This window comes from Sebastes umbrosus, chromosome 7 (genome assembly GCF_015220745.1).
Source record: "Sebastes umbrosus isolate fSebUmb1 chromosome 7, fSebUmb1.pri, whole genome shotgun sequence".
NCBI classification, from domain to species: Eukaryota; Metazoa; Chordata; class Actinopteri; order Perciformes; family Sebastidae; genus Sebastes; species Sebastes umbrosus.
This window is the reverse complement of record NC_051275.1, coordinates 5,607,862-5,629,414: the sequence shown is the minus strand read 5'-3', so window position 1 is coordinate 5,629,414 and position 21,553 is coordinate 5,607,862. Positions and strand designations below refer to the sequence as shown.

General features: G+C 41.5%; 1 protein-coding gene across 7 annotated transcripts in view; it reads left to right on the top strand.

Moving 5' to 3' along the window:
• nbeab (neurobeachin b) overlaps window positions 1–21,553 on the top strand; it is a 287,636-nt gene that overhangs the window by 92,640 nt on the left and 173,443 nt on the right. For all 7 annotated transcript variants that reach the window (XM_037774340.1, XM_037774339.1, XM_037774338.1 and 4 more), the window contains exons 8-12: window positions 1,577–1,723; window positions 12,325–12,522; window positions 12,629–12,762; window positions 15,843–15,951; window positions 19,372–19,524. In XM_037774340.1, coding sequence (XP_037630268.1) covers window positions 1,577–1,723; window positions 12,325–12,522; window positions 12,629–12,762; window positions 15,843–15,951; window positions 19,372–19,524 — 741 coding nt within the window. The remainder of the gene's footprint in view (window positions 1–1,576; window positions 1,724–12,324; window positions 12,523–12,628; window positions 12,763–15,842; window positions 15,952–19,371; window positions 19,525–21,553) is intronic.

Genomic DNA, 21,553 nt, shown 5'->3' with positions numbered 1-21,553 from the left:
CTGACCAGACAAAGGTCTCTCCATGAATCAATGCTGATCCTAGTGTTGGCTTTTCCTGCTTCGGCCTCCCAACCGCGGCTGGAGGGAGCAGGGGAGACACCGGAGTTTTGGTCGGAGACGATAACGTTACTCGCTCCGGAGCCCCGTCACTTCACAAGACACGGGAAACCTCTGTTGGTCTGGAGGAGCTGCAGCAGTTATTTCTGCACAAACGTCCACTGTACATTCACTAGATATTCTCAGAGCTAAACTAACTCTTCTGCAGTGTGTAGTGTGTAGTGTGCGCGCATGACCGTGAGAGGTGGAGCGAGTGAGCAGAGCGTGGTGTGTGAGTGAAGGCAGGCAGAGGAGCAGAGTACAGCAGAGACTCCGGCCCTGGAGACCAAAGCTACGGTCTTCCCCGCGTCCTCCGACCGCGACCAACACTGTTTAACAGACGGGCTTCACTAGATAGAACTTTGCGGTTTTGGTGCTTCCGTGTAGTTTGTGTTGGAGTCTGAGTCTGAACAGCGTAGCCACACGTGAGCGCACATGGGACACTGACCCGCAATGATTTATACGTGTAAGAAGTTACAAACAGTCCCTTTTAAGTGACGATACGATCTTATTTCAAACATTTTGCGATAAGATATATTGCGATTTATTACCTTATTTCAACTGCAAATTATGCAACATCTGTTTTATCTAATACGATACAGTTTTCACTCAGAGTTCATCTCAGAGTTTTCATTCACATATCTTGAGGTCAGAGGTCGAGGGACCCTTTCAAAAATGACCATGCCAGTTTTAAGCTTGGAGCGTTATTTAGCATTCTTTCTAACAAGCTAGTATGACATGGTTGGTACCAATGGATTCCTTAGGTTTTTCTAGTTTCATATGATACTAGTATCTTCACTTTAGCTTTAAGAATGAATAGCGGCCGGGCTGTCAGATTGTTAAAAGGTTTATAGTATATCGATACAATATTGCCACACAAAATATCGTGATGCTATGCTCTATCAATTTTTTTCCCCACCTCTAGTAGTAAGGTTTGTTTTGTTCAGAAAATAGACAACAAATTTTAGGTATCACATCATACATAAATCCGACTGGAAGGGCTTTTCTAACAGGGTTTAAATATAAGACAAGCTCAATCCAGGTTTTGGATCATCTGTAAAAAAAGTACCACTTACTGTATATGGGCCTTCATTCTGACTGCTTCGTCAGTTGTTAATTAGCTGCTGCTGTTGTAAGTTATCCTTCAATGTGATCCTGATTGCAATCACAGCACGTATTCTTTCCATCCCAGCGGTTATATTGAGGTTTCCTATCTTTGTAAATCAGGGACATTGTTTTCCTCCTTCCTGGAGGGAATTGTCAAGGTTGACACTCAAACAACTCAGAAGGTGATAGTTATATTAAAAATACAATTTCTAGGAGAAAAATATAAACCATTTGGGCAATCTAATGCTGTATTTCTCTTTTTGCCCTCTGCCTAATTCAGCTGCTGTGTGTGAATATTGGATGTATTTTTTTCTTTCAGTCCTAAAGTATAAAATGATGTAGCCTGTTCTTTCTCTGTCTCCTCCTCTTGCAGAGTTATGATAAGTGCTTCCTCGGGTCCTCGGAGACCGCAGACGCAAACAGAGTCTTCTGCGGGCAGCTAGGAGCCGTCTATGTGTTCAGCGAAGCCCTCAATCCCGCGCAGATATTTGCAATTCATCAGCTGGGACCAGGCTATAAGGTATGTACTTGAGGGTGACTAAATTAGACTACATGTAAGCAGTCTGCATCACCTTATCAATCTATGAAATCAATGCCCAGCGCTGCCCCCCCGCCACAGTTTCTTTGCCATGATGTGCCTCCGTCCCGGGAGCGAGGCTTTTCCTCGAAGATAAACGGCCGCGTAAATTACCTATTTGTGGGAAATAATGGCACAATACAGCGAGGGGAGCAGCCGGCCCTCTGAGGGGATAGAGTCCTGAGCCGACTTATATCAGCTACAGCAGGTGTAGCGCTCCCGAGCTCCTCGACAAAGACCAAAAGATTATGAATATAGAAAGATGCTGACCTACCCAGAGGGGGATTCGTCTGTGAATGTTAATCACACGGTGACAAAATATTTAGTTTGCACATTTTTTTTTTTAAATTTAAATTATAGTTTTATATATTTATTTTATTTACTCTCTATCCGTAAATATTCCACTCATCTTGAGAGAGATACAGAGTGTGCCCTCGGGTTATTCTCGGGTTTAGAGACTGCTCTCTCTCTCTCTCACTCGCACCGTCTCACTTTTTCCGACGCTCACAAAGTGCTGCTGTTTTTTCTTCCCAGTGTTAAGCTCTGCACTCTGTCATAAATGCAGGAATGACACACGCTGCCAAATTTGAACACAGGATGTGTCTCAGACTGTTTACAGTATCTCTGTCCATTTTACATCAGCTCTGTTTGCTCTCTAGCTGCTTTCATGTCTTTTTTTATTTTTTATATATCAGGAAGGAATATTAGTCATTCTAAAACCTCCACTGTTGAGGGATTGTGAGACGGATGTTTGTGATTTCAATCAGCTCTATGAACGCCTGGAGATTCCCCCGGAGAAGCCATTGTTTGGTCTTTTCGCTAATGGCAGGCGACTTGCCGTTTACCTCCTTAATTGTGGTTCCAGACCTTCTATTAGAGAGGTAACACACAGCGGAGCAATCCTCCAGATTTCTCCAAATAATGAAGAGCGTGTCCCGGGGAGACAATTACCCGCAATTGATGAAGCTGTGAATGGTGTTGGTAATGGTGAGTGTGATAGAGGCAGCCAGGTGAGCTGGGGAGGAAGGTCAGAGAGTTGTCAGGCCCACTGATTGGTTCGTTGTAATGGGAGTGCTGACCAGGCGACGACAGGTCCGTCTGTTTTAATCGAGAGCCGCTAAGAAGAGCAGCAGATACATCTGCTACAGTAACTCTACATTATCTCGGTTTCAACTCTGATCAGCTCCACAGACAGAGAAAGAAAAAAAAACATCTGAGCTAATGTATGATTTATTTTCTGATCCACGGTCCTCGCATCCATGTTTGATGTTTGACACGCTTCTTCTTGCTCACGCAGTGGGTTGGATGTAACTGTAACTAGTGCGGCTGGTTGAAATGCAGAGATTATTGCTGCCTAGGGTTACTGTTTCTACCCCACGTTAGGATTTATGGCTGAAAATCTTGACAGACTTGTTAGTAGAATCTGTTCCCTGGGCTCTTTTTCATATTGCTGTATGGAAATTGCACCCTGAACCGAGATGGACTCATTTAAAGTGCTAACAACCTTTGCTGTATATTGCCATTTCTACGACTGACGACTGAAACATTCCCAGCCATTCGAAGATAACATCAAGGGACAGTGTTGTCTCAGACAGAGAGAAGATGACTGTCATATCGGACTGTCATTACTCACTGCTGGTTTAGCCAAGTTCATAAGCTTTGGTGAAAGTCTAGGACAAACTGTGGGCTGCAGGTATCATACAAGGGAATTGCCTCACAATTGTGTGGGTTGTAACTCAGGATGATGAATATAATTCCCAATGGATACTGGCAAACACAACAGAGTTTTCCCTTTTTTTTAAACAATGTTTATTCTGGATATCTACTTATCCAAAGAACGTATATTGCTAAGAAGTAAAAGTCAATTGCTTGTTCCATTGCAACATCAGTGCCCAGCAGCAGAGCTACACTTCCGCCATTTTGGACTGAAAGCGACTACCGGATGCCAGTAAAAACGTCCGCCTACAAAGTGACGTACAAAAGTAAAACAAAATTATTTCTATTCTATTGTCATATATTTAATGCATCTACCTAAATGGTCTGTGTTGAACAATAACACATATGATAAATATGCTTACTATTAAATAGGGCTGTCCCGAATACCATTTTTTGGCTTCGAAGCTTCGGTGAGAAATAATCTAAGGTATTCGAAGCTTGGCGGTGTGTGGGCTGTCATGTTCTTCTGTCTGTCTCCATCTCTCCGGATTCACTACCTAGGGCAGTGCTGCTGCCGCACTACTGTCATGCACACACCTCTACACACAACTATAACCGTCTGATATCGTAACGATTAGGGCTGCACCTAACGATTATTTTTTTAACGATTAATCTAACGATTATTTTTTCGATTAGTCGATTAATCTAACGACTAATTCATCAATTATTAGAAATATTTTTTTTATAAATAAATAAATATCAAAAACTTGACTCATTATTATTTCAATACTTTATTCAAATATCTTCTCTTATAAACATATACATAAAACAAGAATATTATTATGGCATTATTGCACAACAAATAATATCCCAGTCTTTACTGGTAATCTGTTTTCAGTCCAACATCCAATTTCTCCAAAATAAAATTAAAACAATAGCTTGTATTGTAAATTCATGTAAAAGGAATAAAGTGCAATGCTCTTTTTTATGGAAAAAGTCCTCCACTCTGCTTTGTCTTATCCTGAAAAAGAGACACAGAAAGCCATTAGAATAATGATAATAGTGGCACATTTTAAAACAGGTCTAATTTCCACAGCACTGTTGTGTTATGACATTAGGCTAATAATAATAATAATAATAATAATAATTCTCATCAGTATTTTTACTTAAGTACTTAACTTAAAACTTTAAATGGTTTAGACATGGATTTATTTAATCACTGTAATAATATGCAGTTAAGATAAACACTAGCAAATGTACTTTTGCATCAGTGTGGAGCAAGAGAAATAATTGAAACTATTTATAGACTAACAGTCACAGACTGTAGAACAATATGTAACGTTGCTATAAGCCATTTTCTCACTCGTACATCGCCGTTAAAGTAAACAGAAAATATATAACGGCCGAATAACAACGTTAGATGACGCATGGTGTAACGTTACGTTACGTTACGTTACTATAACAGTGGTCCATAAAATACTTTTAACATGGTGGTGATAAAGAAACATTTTAAAAACAAACTTTAAATGACTACTGTTAACAGAAACACATTCGCGCTTTTACAATCTTAATAGATCATGCCTGGGTGATGAAAAAGTCAACAGGACTTACGGCGGTGTCTTGCTGCTGTCTTCTTCACTCAGCGCTCTGGGATGCCTTCTTGTCAGGTGCTCGTGCATTGCACCTGTACTGCTGTAGTACGCCATCTCCATCCTGCACAACTTACAGAGCACCACATTGTTGGGTCTCTGTTTGAAGTATTCCCACACCTTTGATGAACGTGGGAGAGGTTTTTTGACGCTTATTGCGCTCAGCCTATATCGCCCCAGCCTTAGTAACGATATCCGTCTGAGATAACTAATTATAATCAATGTTGAATATGAATAAGGAATAATGTTGTGAGATTATTCCTTATTTCATGGGTCATTTCCGGATTTATACATTATTATTATTTACTTTTATATATATATATAAAAAAAACAAAGCATTCGAATAACGATTTGGACGTTGATTACCATGGCAACAGTCGAAGCTTCGAAGCATTAGGGTCAGCCCTACTATTATAAGTATTTTCATTTTAATTTATTTATTAAACTTTTTTGCCCGGCCGCTTCCCAGAGGAGCATTAAGTGAGCGATGGACATAAATGGAAGTTAGAAAAATCCAGCACACAGATTTTGAGATCAATCTCAAACTTTTTCATGTCAAGGATCCAAAATGGAGTCCACAGACCACGGATGTAGAAGAGGTTGCGTCCTTTGCTTTTGCCCTGCGTGTAAGTAAATAGCCTACAACTACATTAAATCTGTTTATGTCATGCTACTGGCACTACTAGCTACTGGCCGAGAGCCGGTTGTTTGGCAACAGAGACGTTAATACATCCACTACAGTACAAGCTTATACAGCATGCAGCCCATGGGAGTATTATAAGATATTAAAAGTGATGAATTACAACCAATATATCCATTATTACAGCAGCATACAGCTAGCAGGAAGCTGACCGAGGGTCTGATGCACGTTCATTATGCCGAGGAAAATAACTCTGGATTCAGCTATAAGTTAATTTTACAACTTTTAGGACATAATGATTAAAATGAGGGCTATTTAAGTGTTCGTATTGGGAAGTTGAAAATATCCTCTGATTTACAAACGTCTCTTTTATATATCAATGACAATGAACTCATTGGCGTTTTCAGTCCAAAATGGCGGCAGAGGTACCGCAGAGCCATCTAGCAACTGTAGCACCGGAGTTTCGCCTCTTTGCTTCTATACTCTTTGACTTATCTCTTTCCAGCTGTGGGAAGTAGCCTGGTCCGGAGTCATAAAGTAACATCCGTCAGAGCTTCACTGAACACTAAATATTAGTCATCAAGTTGACTAGTCAAAACAATTAAGCCTTGACTTTAACGGCCTTCCATACGATGCACTTAGTGCAGTTATTTCTGTCTCTGCCCTCTATCATCACTACCATATGTGTTCTACATGAGTCAGATCAGCCCATTGAATTTGTGCCAGCTCTGCTCTGCAGCAGTATGCACCACAGACTGCTGTAGACGAGACTGAGGAGCTGCACAGTCATGGGAAGACAAATGTTATCTCTGTGTAGCGGCCGGCCATGCAATAATACAATATTGATGCAGAACATTATATGACACGCTCGCAGATGTCAAAACGAATGGAGATACTATACAGGTCGACATACCTGCAAATGTGGGCCCATTTGTAGTAAATAGGAGCAACAGCTTAGTCTCATTCACAATTGAAGACATATAATACCAAGGCTCCACAATAGAAAATGTTACATGTTGTTTGATGTTGTTTTCATCTGCATCAAAATACACGTTTTGGTTGACAATCATTGGATACACGATGAGGAAGTAAGTGCAGTCATGAGACAAAATTGTTAGAAAAATAAATAATTTCCCGGATCTGCATCTTCAACTAAAGCTCGACGCTTCAGGTAAATGTTTAATATTGAGTCAATACAGAGAAAACTTTGCATCTGTTTTTGATATTATGAATTCATAGGAAACGATTGCATTGTTGACAATATTGTTCAGTGTGTAGTCGTCGGGGTTGTGTGTTGGCAAGAATCTGGCGATACAATACGTATCATGATATCGGGGTAACGACTCAATATATTGTGATTTTTAAAAATTTAATTTTAAGAAAATTGTCAAAGTATAAAGGACACAGCAGAAATACAGCATTTTAGAATAGGCAAAAATAACACATTTATACTGCTTTCAAAAACTGCATGATTTTTGTCCCAAACTTAGCGTTATTAAAGCTCCTCAGCGACAACCCAGTATGACATGGTTCGTACCGATGGATTCCTTAGCTTTTCTAGTTTCATAAACTTTAAAACCCGATACAGTGTTTTGGAGAATCGACAGTATCGCACTACTCATGTGTATCGATATTGTCTTACACCCCTAGTAGTGGTACTAAGAGTGCAGGTACTGAAGCATAGAGTGTCCCCAGTTTGTCAAGTGTCTGCCTGTTTCTCGTAGGGAGTTGTGGGGATGCCCCTGGTCCATGACAGCCTTTGGCACTGGGAGAGGACGGAGGCAACTGTGCTCTAATTCTTTTATATGACCGACAGGCCTGTGGGATGATGCTGTCGTGCTACAGGGTTTGTCAGTGTAGCCACAGCCCATGAGATCATTATTTTCACGCTGTGGCAGGGCTCACACTAAAGTGCAGGGCATTGGAGCTTGTTATTTCTTGTCACTTGGGTTTCATGAGTAGGGCCTTTAGAAGGATGTTAGAGATTATGTGATGAGATGTACGCCGGCTGCTGTGTGGACTTGATCATAGCAGACGAGCAGAATACCTCTTATGCCTTTTTTATCATCTGACTGAAAGGAGGTATGCCATTAAATGTGGCTCAACACTCTCTCTCTGTTTCTGGAACTTTCCTGTAAAACTCCTGCTAATATAATGCTGCCAGGCAACAGATGTAGCACCAGCAAATATACGTACATGGTTTTGACCAATATCATTTTGAAAAAGGATTAACGTGCCCAAAGTAAAATCTGATAGCCAGAGGATAATGTTGAAACTTACCATATTAGGATTTGAAATGGCCTCGATACAAGCAGATCTAAATGTAGTGTTGTGCAGGTATACAGTATAATATAAAATTGTCAATCTACCTAGGAAAGCCATCCATCCTCTGAATGCTCTAGGTCTATAGTTTGTGGCTGCAAAGTTTCATGAGGCTGTGATTATCCTAGAGGTCACCACAGGTCAAATTAAAAAAAGAAAATTTACTCACTATAATGGCTACTATGGGGAATGACATCATCACACATGAATACAGTTGGGCTCATTGGATCCACAAGAGTCTCAGCTTTCCAGTGATACCTAAGTTATGTAATGCAAAAGACTGTTTAGGGACCGCAGTATGCAGAAATATTCAAACATCATTTTTGAATAGGCAAAAATAACACATTAATTCTGCATTAAAAAAAAACTGCATTGTTTTTGCTCCAAACTGCATGTGATTATCATAAAGTGGGTATGTCTGTAAAGGGGAGACTCATGGGTACCAATATAACCCATTTACATTCACATATCTTGATGTCAGAGGTCAAGGTACCCCTTTGAAAATGGCCAGGTCAGTTTTTCCTTGCTAAAATTTAGCCCATCTTTGGAGCATTATTTAGCCTCCTTCCCGACAAGCTAGAATGACATGGTTGGTACCAATAGATTATTTAGGCTTTTCTAGTTTGATATGATGTATGTTCCTTCCAGCTCTTAAATTGAACCTGTTACAGCCTCTGAAAGACAGTAAAGTTGGTCGGGATTGCCCGTGATCCCGCGGGTCTCAGGGGGGTAAACACGTCTTTATGTTGTGTTTTCTCTAAAGCTTGCCACCTACTTAAAATTCTGCACTTTATAGGCACTCAGAATAGAACCCATAATCATTGTAAAATTGACAACCCTGTGTCAGCTCACATTTTTTATCCATTTAGTCTTTTACAGAAAACAAGCAACCCAGATTTCGATGCCTGTCAGGCAGGTGCACGATCTCTTGTTTTTTATCGTGTTGCATACTGTATTTATCTCCAGTCCCTCTAGGACCAGACGGCTGTTTCCTCACTGTTACTTCAGCTCTCTGTCTCTCTTTAGCTCATCACCATCCGCTCGCTGTTCACGAGTCAGAGAGGGGAAGGAAAGCATTTCTCTTGTTCATTAATAATTCAACCCTCCAGATTGGAGGACTTGATTTCCTTATTAAGCATATTCCATTCACAGTTTGCTCTGCATTGGCAGATTAATTCAGCTCATGTGTCAACAGCTAATTGATTGAGTAAATTAATACTGGCCCCGTTATCGATCAGCTATTTGTTATTATGTCCGCCATAATGGATGTGTTACTGAGCTGATGTAACCTCCAGCTCTTTTTACTCAGCCATCGAATGGCTTAAGATGCGATGCAGTTTCAAGACACTTTAAAAACATATAAGAGGCAGAGTTGATCCCTGTAAATGATCACTGTTATCATTAAGTCACCAGTGTAGTTTGTTCATTTATTCATTGGAATTAAAAAGCATCAGAAAAAGCATATATAGATTTTCTACAAAGTACATAGATGTATCTCAGCTTGGTGTAATTTTGTTCTAGTTTCTCTCTCTCTCTGGTATTTGGGCTGAAATTCAATAAATAAATCCAATAAATAAATACCGAGTCTATATTGTGATCTCAGCAAGTATTTGCACAATGTTTTGCCTCAGAGTGTGATTACTTTGGATGTGAAGTGACACAGTAACTCGACGCTAAATTGCAGACTGCCGGCTTTAATCTGAAGGTGTTTTTTCAGCCATACTGAATAAACGTATTTGCTCCTTTTCCATGAGCGCAAAGCATATTTGAACAGATTAAATCTAGAGGAGATAGAAAAGTAAGATAAATACAGAGAAACCCACAGAATGCATTGGTAAACATCTTAATGTGTGCTAAGTAAACGACTGCAATCGTGGCACACTCTCTGTGTAGCCTTTCTTTATTCCAGTGTGTCTTCATGAGGACTCAGCAGGGACTGTGCTCCAGAACAGGCTGCTAGTTTACTTTAGCAGGGTTAGATTAATGCAGGTAAACAATCACCTGTGCTATCAAAGTAAATCTGATCCAGCTCATCAGCCCCTGTTCCTCATAATCATTGTACCCGGCAGTAGAACTTGAAGTTTGTCATCAAACATTGGGCCTCATTCACCAATATCTCCCTAAGTTTTTCCTTAAATTTGTTCTGAAGAAAGGTCCCTAAGAAAAGTCTACGTCAGAATCACGACGTGTTCTTAAACTGCAGAGTTGTTCGTACCTGTGTTCTCAAAATGATGAATCCCATTTCCTCTTAAATTGAAGGCGTGTGCCAATTAATTGCAATTAGCAGGTAAACGCCTTGCCAATCCCCATAAAAGGGCATGAGACTTCATGGCCGTGTGCACACACAGAGATTAAAAAGAGAGAATTAAGTCAGGAATGGCCAAAGGAAAGTCTAAAGAGGGTGGAGCACCGGACCAAAGTTTATAATATTTGGTAATCGGCAAACCAATAATCAAGTAAAAATGATGATAAATGATGCTGAAATAGAAAGAGTGTGTTATTCTCTCATAGTTCCATACATTACCTACCATGTGGAGGTATGGTGGTGAAGCCCATACAAAACCAACACTAATCACATGTTCATGCTACAGAAGAGAGCTGTAAGAATTGTAAACCGACGGGATTATTACAAACCAACCAATTATTAACATACAGTACATGTTTTAAAAGTTTGTGATCTAGTTAATCTTAAAACTGCAAAGAAAAAAGCACAAAATAATCTTCTTCATGACTGTATTCAGAGGTTATTAGAAATTAGAGAGAGCCAGTTTGAATTTAGGGGAGTAGTTATGTTTAAAGGTCTTATATTATGCTCATTTCCAGGTTCATAGATGGATTTTAATGTTCTACTAGAACATGTTTACATGCTGTAATGTTAAAAAACAACCTTATTCTTCTCGTACTGTCTGCCTGCATAAAGCCTCTTTCACCCTCTGTCTGAAAAACTCTGGTTCAGCGCCCGTCTCCTCCCAGTCTGCTCTGATTGGTCAGCGTTTCCGGGTCTCTGCTGTCAATCAAACGCCCTCAATTCAGCGTCACTGTCTGCCCCGTCTTGCAGCCGGAGAGTGCAGAGAGCAGAACATGAGACAGTTTGAGCCAGCTATATGGAGTCAGCATTTCTACCGTGAATAATAATTAACTAATTAAAAGTGGGCGGGGTCACTTGGCTAGAGGTTATACCGTTCCACCAGGAAATCCTTAAATGGCCTTAAAAAAAATCTTAAACGTGATCAGGGGAAGTAAGTTCTGATCAGCGTTCTTTAAGATACATTTTCTGAGAGATGGAGCTGGAGAAAAAGAGAGAGGATGGTCTTCTCTGACACTATGGTGGTCTGCAGACACACCAGGGACAGATATTGATGTTCAAAAGACATGGTAAAGTGCATTTTGCATAACAGGTGACCTTTAAAACAAAGAATTACAAATATGTAAGAATACGCAGTAACCAGTTATTTTATACAGACATGTCAGCACTCAAATGTGAGTAAGTGGGCTCTTGAGTGTACGTAGATTCTCTTCTTACTTTAGAACAAATCTCAAAAAAGAAAACATCGGGCTTTAAAAGGTGGGTTTTAAGAAGAAATTTCTTCTTAAGAATGGTTGTTGAATGAGGCCCAGTGTTCCCACAGAGATAACAACGGAGATAAACATTCAAAATAAAACAAAATGAAACCAAGTGAGAAAAGATTCACAACAAAATAACAACATAAAATAAAAATCTATTATTGTTCCATTTTATGCCTCGTTTATTGGAAATGGAATTACGGTTCCTGCTTTTTTTTTTTTTTTTTGCTCCTTGAATGAAGCTTTTAACTAAGTAGTAAAGTAACACCATACTGCACTTAAATTTAACTGTGTGCCAACTCAAACTTGTGCTTAGTTGTTAATTGTGTTAAGAAGAGTTTCCATCACTAAAAAGCAAATGCACGATTCCTTTGTGTCTTTGATTGCACATTACAGAATGACAGAGAAGAAAAGGATAGCTTTTAATCAAAAGAAAAAAAGAATTAGCTGTAGTGCACTCAGTGCCAACTAGAAAGAAATCCTGACCTCTAGAAATGTGTGGTTGCTAATACAAAAAAGGCATCTTGTCATTTTTCATTCATGAATGGATATTTTTTAATCAAGTTATAATTAAAAGATAACACCCGAAAGACACTGATAGGGTGGATGTGCAGGAAAGGAGCTACTCGATTTATCACTCTCACTCTCTTCATTTCTGTCTTTATCCCTCACTTATTCTCCCCATTTTCTCTCTCTCTTTGTCCTTTTTCCAGAGCACATTTAAGTTCAAGTCAGAGAGTGATATCCACTTGGCCGAGCATCACAAGCAGGTGTTGTACGACGGCAAGTTGGCAAGCTCCATCGCCTTCACCTATAACGCCAAGGCCACCGACGCCCAGCTCTGCCTGGAGTCCTCGCCGAAAGAAAACGCCTCCATCTTTGTGCACTCACCGCACGCCCTTATGCTACAGGTCAGTCGCGTGTCACTATCCTATGCATTGATTGATTCATTTCTGTTGCACTCATTTTAAAAATGTCAGTACAACGTCCTTTATTTGGTTTGTATTATCCTCACAGGATGTTAAAGCCACAGTGACTCACTCCATCCACAGTGCCATCCATTCCATCGGTGGGATCCAGGTGCTCTTCCCGCTCTTCGCTCAGCTGGACTACCATCAGCTCAACGACAGCCAGGTGGAATCCACAGTATGGTGAGAAGTAGAAATGTTGTCGCTGTACAACATCAGTTCGCTCTTTGAAAATCTGAGTTGATGCTTTGGAAATTATAAACATGAAATTGTAAATGAGAAAAGCTCAGTTTGTGAAGTTGCTGACTTTTTTTTTTTTTATCCCTAAAGGGATAGTTCGGGTGTTTTGAAATGGGGTTGTGTGAGGCACTTATCCATAGTCAGTGTATTACCTACAGTAGATGACGCTCAGGGTGCCCCCAGGCACGGAAGCAAAGTAATGTACTGCTGTGGACAGGCCAACTCAGTTTCAGACGGTCCTTTCTGACGGGAAACTGAAGCAGGTGTATCCATTTATGCCCTCTTCAAAGCCACCAGACTCCATTTAAATAACCTATAATTTTACCTCGCGGAACATGGGGTTTGCTGGTCTACCACTGCCTCAATCAATTAGTTTGTTTGGGAATCCGAACTAACCGAAACCACACCAATAACACAAACAAACTAACTGAGGCAGCGGTAGACCAGCAAACTCCCCTGTTCTGCAAGGTAAAATTACAGTTTTTTTCAATGGAGTCTGGTGGCTTTGGCGAGAGCAAAGATAACAGCTTCAGTTACCCGTCAGAAACACAGTGGTTGTTAATTATTATCACTATTTTTGTGGTGTTGTGGTTACAGGCAGTAAAATCCGAGCGCAGGAAGTGACATCTTGATGATGAAGTCTCTAAAATCCAGAATTAGAGTAGGTGTCTGTTGGACAAACAATATGGTGATATTACATATATTTCTGCATTTATATACTGTGTTTTTTCTTGTGTACATTGGTCAACATGTACACCAATACCAATATATCTGTCTGCCTGCTTATAATAGCAGCCTTGGTCAAGCTGTAGTCCAGTTTTCCTTATTATCTCTACTCACTGGTTCAGACTCCTCTCATCCCTGTCATCTGAGCTGGTCAGTCCAAAGCTCCCCCACTGTGCCCTGGATGGAGTCTGAGCTCTGCTCTAATCCGGTGTTAGTTCAGCGACAGCAGCAGCAGATAGAGGCGGGAGTGGCCACACAGCAGCACACCGCCTCTGTAGTTTCCTCTCATCTCTGCTCCCTGCCCCTCGCTCTCTCTCGCTAGCATGTCGAGGGTCTTTCCCTCTCAGTGTGTGACTCTCCCCAACACTCGGTTTGTCCTTGCCTCAGCTTTTTAGATTGAGTCCTTCTAAAGACTGTGGAGCTGAGGAGTTTAAAAGCTTCTGCAATAATTAACTCTGTGTAAAGCCCATGGATCTGCTGTTTAGCAGTTCTCAACAGCATCCTAGAATAGTGATTTCAAAATCATTCCTTTTAATAAACATCTAATCTCACGTTAATCTGTGCCACGTCGAATTCCAAACGGCAGTGATATAACATCAGTCTGCTCTGCCAAATAGGAAGGATGCTGTGCTTGCAGTTAAGGATCAGAGGCTAAACCAAGAGCGCACACAGTTGACTGTTCAGGGCTCAACACTAACTTTTAAAAGTGGTTGCTATAGGCTGCCGACCAGGCATCAGCTTTTCCTGGACCAAACTTAAAATTTTGGTTGCCATTTTTAGTCACCTTATAATTTGAATGATTAAAATATGCAGTCATACATCATCTTAATAATGAAAATGTATGTATAAATGTCATGTGTATGTTGTACATGCTTTGCAGTATAATTTTCCATCCAGCTCAAAAATGCGGGGATGCCTCCCAAGACCCCACAGACAAGCAATTTAATTTGCTCCATCATTGGCTCAAATGGTACGTGTCCACATGGGGCGTTTCCCAGCATTGGAAACTTGATTGGCTGCCACTAGGTACGAGGCACCTGATTGGACGAATGCTTTCACTCGTGGTCTGCTGCTCCCGGCTTTCACACTGGAACCAACAGGGTGGCTTGTTTGGAAACTTTTTTTGTCGCATATTACGAAAATAGTTCTCGGAAATAGGCGTGCAGTTGCAGAATCTGTCTTCATTTTAGATCGACAATGGGAGTTTCCACAGACGGCGAGTTGCGCCGGACACCCTTGATTTGCCCAGACCTCAACTTTATGCAATTGAGGAGCGGCCAACATGATGGTCTATCTCTTGAAACGCAACACTACTCTACCAGAATGCATTGCACGGCTGCTTACAAAGACAATGAATGGGATGTGTGGAAAGGATAGATCCTGTGGACACATACCGTTAAAGTGTGTGCACGCGAGTAAACGCACCGGCGCACGTGCAGCAATGTTTGGTTCTGGGTTTGACTGTAACAGCAATATTTAAATATCACTAATACAGCAAATATTAAGAATTTATTTATCTTGGGGTACACTTTTTTTTTTATATGTGGTTGTTAACCAAAGGCCAAGAATTGGTCGCCAATTTCTCAAAAGGGTTGCCAATGGCAACCTGGCAACCCTTACTGTCGAGCCCTGCTGTCACCCACGTCTGTATGTTTTCCCTTTGGCTCAATGGACGCTAAGTTGCAGTCAGCAGTGAGAAAGGAGCCACTGCAATCAGACATGGTAGACACAACAGACCCAGAGCAGAGCGGAGTTCACATTCGATCGTCTGTGAGTTTGTATGCATGTAGTGTACGTGCAGCGTCTATGGGCAAGCCTGCACAGGAGTGATTGTGTCCTTGTGATTGCCGCGCTACAGCGGAGGCCACTAGAGGATGCGAGGGAAAGCCGATTAAGAAGTGCCACCGAGCACCACTGTCACTCAGCCAAAGGCTTCAACTGAAAAGCCCTCCAACAAAGAAAAAAAGCGTCTTCAGTGCACTGCCTTGCCCCCTTGAACCTTTTCCCCCCACCTCACACACATATATACATACACACCCTGTTAGAACTCGCCCCCCTGGACCGCTCTGTCCCCAGACAGCCCCCGCTTTTTCTTCTGAACTGAAGAGGGATGAAAGCGGTGAGCTACAGTTCCCAGCTGATTGTTGACATCCTCTGAAAATGACCTTGTTTTTTTCTCCTCTGCCACACTGTCTCCTCATGCTGCTGTAGTTTCTAGAATAACTCCTTCACCACCTGATGAGTGTGGCTATTTTATCCCGGTGTGAGACGTTACAGTACGTCTTCTTGTTTTGCAGTGCCACTCTCCTGGCCTTCCTGGTGGAGCTGCTCAAGAGCTCCGTGGCCATGCAGGAGCAGATGCTGGGAGGGAAGGGCTTCTTGGTGATTGGATACCTGCTGGAGAAGGTACGGTAGAGCCTCCGTAACATATCGCAACTATTTCCTAACCTCAGTACCACCAAAGAGTATAGAAGCAAAGAGATGAAACTCTGGTGCTTTTTTGACCAAAGACGCTAGATGGCGCCATTTTGGACTGAAAACGCCAATGAGTCTATGGATGTACAAAAGAGTCGTCTGTAAATCAAAGGAGAATTTTTTCTTTGTTAAATCAACTTCCCAGTGTGAACACTTAAATATCATTCATTGAAATCATTATATCCTAAAAGTTGTAAAATGAACTAACAGCTAAATCCAGAGTTATTTTCCTCGACATAATGAACCATCAGACCCACGGGACTGCACCGCCCTGCACGCTCATATGACATATCTGGTTCTGGCAGCTTGCTGTATGCGGCTGTAATAATGGATATATTGGCTGTAATTCATCACTTTTATAATCTTCTGATACACCCATGGGCTGTATTCTGTCTGTACACAAACAACCGGCTATCGGCCAGTAGCTAGTAGTGCTAACAGCATGACACAAACAGAATTTAATGTAGTTGTAGGCTATTTACTAACACGCAGGGCAAAAGCACAGGACACAACCTCTTCTACATCCATGGTCTGTGGTCTATCGGACTCCATTTTGGATCCTTGACATGAAAAAGTTTGAGATTGCTCTCAAAATCTGTGTGCTGGATTTTAGTAACTTCCATTTATGTCCATCGCTAACTTTATGCTCCTCTGGGAAGCAGCAGGGCAAAAAAGTTTAATAATTAAATAAGTAAGTGAGTAAATAGTTATAGCAGTATGCATATTTATAATATTTTTTATTGTTCAACACAGGCCATTTCGGTAGAGACATTAAATATATGCCAATAAAATATTAATAATTTAGTTTTACTTTTGTACGTCACTTTCAGTCCAAAATTGCGGAAGCGTAGTTTTGCTGCTACACGCTGATGTTGCAATGGAACGAACCAATTGACCTTCACTTCATCTCAATATACGTTCTTTGGTACCACATCAGTTCTCAGGAACTTACCATTCATAATTAACCGATTTCAGCTCACCCATAGAGACACCATCTTGTTTTGCTCTCAGGACAACATTATAACAGAGATCCCAATAGTCTGGCTACAGGCTGCTCATCACAGCAACGTTTTGTCTCACTTTGAAAACATTGATTTGAAAAATTAATGTGTCCAACTCCTCGTTTCCTTCTTGAGTGAAATGATGAATGGGAAATGATACACTGATTCGCAGAGTTTTGACAAATTCTTCTCTTAAAAAGCCCATCTGCTTATGAAACTTCTTTCACCCTCCCCACTATCAAGGTACTCTGTCAACAGTTTGATCTTCCATCGCCTGTAGCAGAGTCCTGAATGAGTCTTTGAACTAAACCGAGCTAGAAGAAGAACACCACAAGACTATTTCTCCCTACCCCCCCCTGGTTTTTCTCTTCATCAATCTTTATTTACCCATTTTGTGATGCAGATCTAGCAGCTTGCCGGCCTCCCCAGAGTGCTGGCTCTTTTAGAGCACTGAGAAATGACTCCACTTTGTCACTCAGTGACTTGCCTGCCTGCTGGCTTCAGCTGCTGTTAACTAACAGCCAGGCAGAGTCGGCACCTGAGAGCTTTTTTTTTTTTCTTGCTTCCTTCCCGCTGCCAGGTTTCACACTTCCACATATCGCACCATCTGTTCGTGATCTGTTTATGCCACACCTCCCCTTCTCCCCGTGCCTTCATTTATCCCACTCTCCTGCCCTCACCGAGTCCCCGCCTGGGCAGAGAACAGGTGCCAGACAGGAGCGGCGACGATATTCTTCAAAGTGAAATCCTCTGCAAAGTCAAGCTTCTACAACTTGCCCGAATTTTGTTTGAACTGTTTTTTTTTTTTTTATTCAGTATCTTGACAGAATGACTAAGTAGACCAATTCATTACCTATGCTAACATGCTAACCTGCTGCTACAGAGTACAAGTAGAACACACGAAACCAAGCGATCCTTTAACTGAGCCTACACATACAAGAGAATTGACATAACTTTGGAGGAACAAAATTATTTCAACTATTGTTTTTATCATAATATTTTTAATTTATCAACCAAAATGCATCTAACATTTAAACAGCACATAAAGCAGACGGAAACAATAGAAACATTTAAAGGAACAGTGTAAAACATTTCCGGGGTCTATTAGCAGCAATGGAATATAATATTCATAACTATGTTTTCAATAGTGTACAATCACCTGAAACTAAGAATCATTGTGTTTTCTTTAGCTTAGAAAGAGTCCTTCATATCTACATAGGGAGCGGGTCCGCCATGTTGCACCGCCATGTTTCTACAGTAGCCCAGAACGGACAAACCAAACACTGGCTCCAGAGAGAGCCTTTTGCATTTTTATGTTACCTGAAGGCCACCGTAGTTCTCCGACATGCTTGTGAAACAGGCAACGTGTGCCACAGAGTGCAAAACCGTGGTACCGTTGCTCTTAAAGTAGTGTTATTATGGTATGGATGGCCTCTGAGCGAGGCGTTACCACTGTTTTGCACTCGGCGGCTCACATTACCGCAGTCTTGGAAAGGGAGGAGTGAGAGGAGAGGTACTCAGTCGGTTGCAGTCTGCAACCAAACCACTAGATACCTCCAAATCCTACACATTGTACTTTTTAAGGCTTACAATTATAAATTGTCAGAAAATTGCCTATTGCACGGAGCCCAAGACGACATCTTCAAATGTCTTTTTTTGTCTGTCTGTCCAAAATCCAAAAATATATAGTTTATTATCACATAATAAACAAAGTAAAGCAGAAAATCCTCACAATTGAGAAGCAAGAACATGAGGCAGTTTTGCTTTTTAAAAAATCCCCTAAATGATTGATTGATTATCAAAATTAGTTGTCGATTAAATATTGTCAACATCCACTCCTCTGCTGCTCCAAGGACACACTTGTTTTAGACACAGTTTGAGTTGAAGAATACATCTACTTTTGACCACAGTGTGTCTCAGTATGTCATCCTTCCTGCCCACATTAACACCATCCACTCTAATGAACACTGTCACATGGCTGTTGTGATATTACATAAGAGGCCAAATCCTAAACACTGTCCCTTTAAAGACCAACTTTAATGTCAAATTAGAAATTCAGATTTGAAAATTGCAGACTTAAATGGTGAGTCATATTAGGCTGCATGCCAACTACTTTTCTCTGTTGCTGACCACATCTGTAATTTACTAATGCTTCTACCTGTCATTCAACCCAAAATGAGCCACCTTTGTGTTTTCTATTGATGGGTACTGCAAAGAGACATTTCATCAACAGTTACTTATAGGGTGTTGCTCTTCACAATGCAGTCAGGAACGATAAATACACGCTTACAGCAGAATAGGCTTGGTGACATCATTATAATTTAACGTGACTTTGTGCTTCTTCCTCCAGTCATCACGTGCTCACATCACCAGGGCCGTATTAGAGCTGTTCCTCTCCTTTGCAAAGTATCTGGACGGCCTGACTCACGGGGCACCGCTGCTGAAGCAGCTGTGTGACCACATCCTCTTCAACGCCGCCATCTGGATCCACACCCCCGCCAAGGTGAGCTCCTGCAGGTAACTCGGCACATGAAGGGACAGGCATCTTGCATGTGAGATGAAGTGGATGCGTATCAGGAGCACTCTCAACCACAGAAGGCGTCAGTAATCCTTCGCGTCGTCATTGCTTTTGTAAAGACGAGCTTGTGAAAGGAAATAGTGGAAGTGGAAATTTTTCATGTTAAGCATGTATCACACCGGTGACAGCTTAGGTGAGATTCCCCCACGGCACCAAGTGTCTGTGTGGGTGGCAATAAAACAGAGTAGTGGGGAAATATGATTGCATATATTTCTAATAGTGCAACTCATATTAATGAGCCAAATGAAAAACTATGTTGACTCGGTTGAGTTATTATGAGAATATTAATGCAGTTTTGTATTTAGGGCCCAACTGACATCGACCAAACCTTTGCCAAGTGTCTGAGGAGTGAAGTATTTATAAGACATTTACATGGTTGCAGAGTTCATCACTTGCTTCCACTTCCCTGTCTTCAACTATTTCTTAAAAAATGTTCCAGAGTTTTTTTCCCCTCCCTCTCCTTTTTTAAATAATGACCCATGAAAAAACGGGATGAGGTATATCAAAGGAGCTGAGTTTGTGTGGCAAATACATTTGCCTCAGGAATGCTGCTGGTGGGCCAAGCCATGAATAAATAAAAGGGGGAAATAAATACAAAAGTGTCTGGAGGCTTGCCTGCGACACTCCTCCAAAATAGAGCATGGAGAAAGAGGGAGGAAAAAAAAAATGAGAGAGGTAATGAAGTGGGTTAGAACACTTTTAGATACAGCGGCACAGAGAGAGCTGCACCAGCTCTCTCTCCCTTAGGACACGTCACAACGTCCACGTTTCCTCTGTCCCTATCCCCCCGAGCTGCACGGGGTACAGAGAGCCGTGCTGCGTGAATGATGGCAGCGTGCAATATGCATTAATTACACCGGCCTACTGACCTTGACCCAATAGACAAATAAGATTTTGTAAGTGCATTTTACTTCTTCTGTCCTCGTGGAAATTACATTACAACAGCACGGTGTTCACTTATCTCCAGTGTTTAATTTCAGCAGCCTCAAACCATATCACATCACGCTCACATCGTAACCGCGCCGCCTGCCGCCTTTCATCATGACTCGTTAATATCCTATAATTTACGACATATGGGAAAAGGCCTCTCCGTATTTATAGCTAGGATGACTGTGGTGGGATTAAGGATTCTTGTCAGGTCTGTCGCTAATTACAGAGGACATGCTAATCATCACCGAACAGAGTGGAGCTGCGACAGTTCTGAAATTGAGTAATACAGGGTCAGTGGCCATCGCTGCCATACACCTGCAAGGATAATAGGCTCAGCTGGTGCAATCCACTGCGGTAAAATGTCCTGGTTAGTCTAAAACAGGGGTCTCCAACCTTTTTTCCTCTGAGAGCTAAATTGACAAAATGAAAGTGGCCGAGAGCTACCCATATTTAATATTATTAGTAACATTTATTCACATTTCTCAGCTCCACCCAAACCAGCTGAATAAGCTTCTTTTGTGTGAACATTTAGAAAATGTTGAAATCCAACACTCACATTTTGACATCTTCAACATCTTAAAGGGACTGTTTGTAAGAATAAGAAATTGGTTGTAACAGCGACACCTGTGGCCATTAAGTCAACGAAAGTCAGCATGTTGCTTGCGCTCGCCCGTGTGCACGCACTAACTGAATGTGAGCGAGCATCCGTCAAAACAGTGAGACGACACACGTCAGCTAAAACCACAATAACACTCTATATTTCACCTGCTTAGCAGTAATGTTAGCTGACCAGACAAAGGTCTCTCCATGAATCAATGCTGATCCTAGTGTTGGCTTTTCCTGCCTCAGCCTCCCGACCGCGGCCAGAGGGAACAGGGGAGACACCGGCAGCCGGTTGGAGACGATAACGTTTCTCGTTGCGGTAGGAGCTGCAGCATTTATTTCTGCACAAACGTCCACTGTACATTCACTAGATATTCTCAGAGCTAAGCTAACTCTTCTGCAGGGTGTAGTGTGCGCGCCA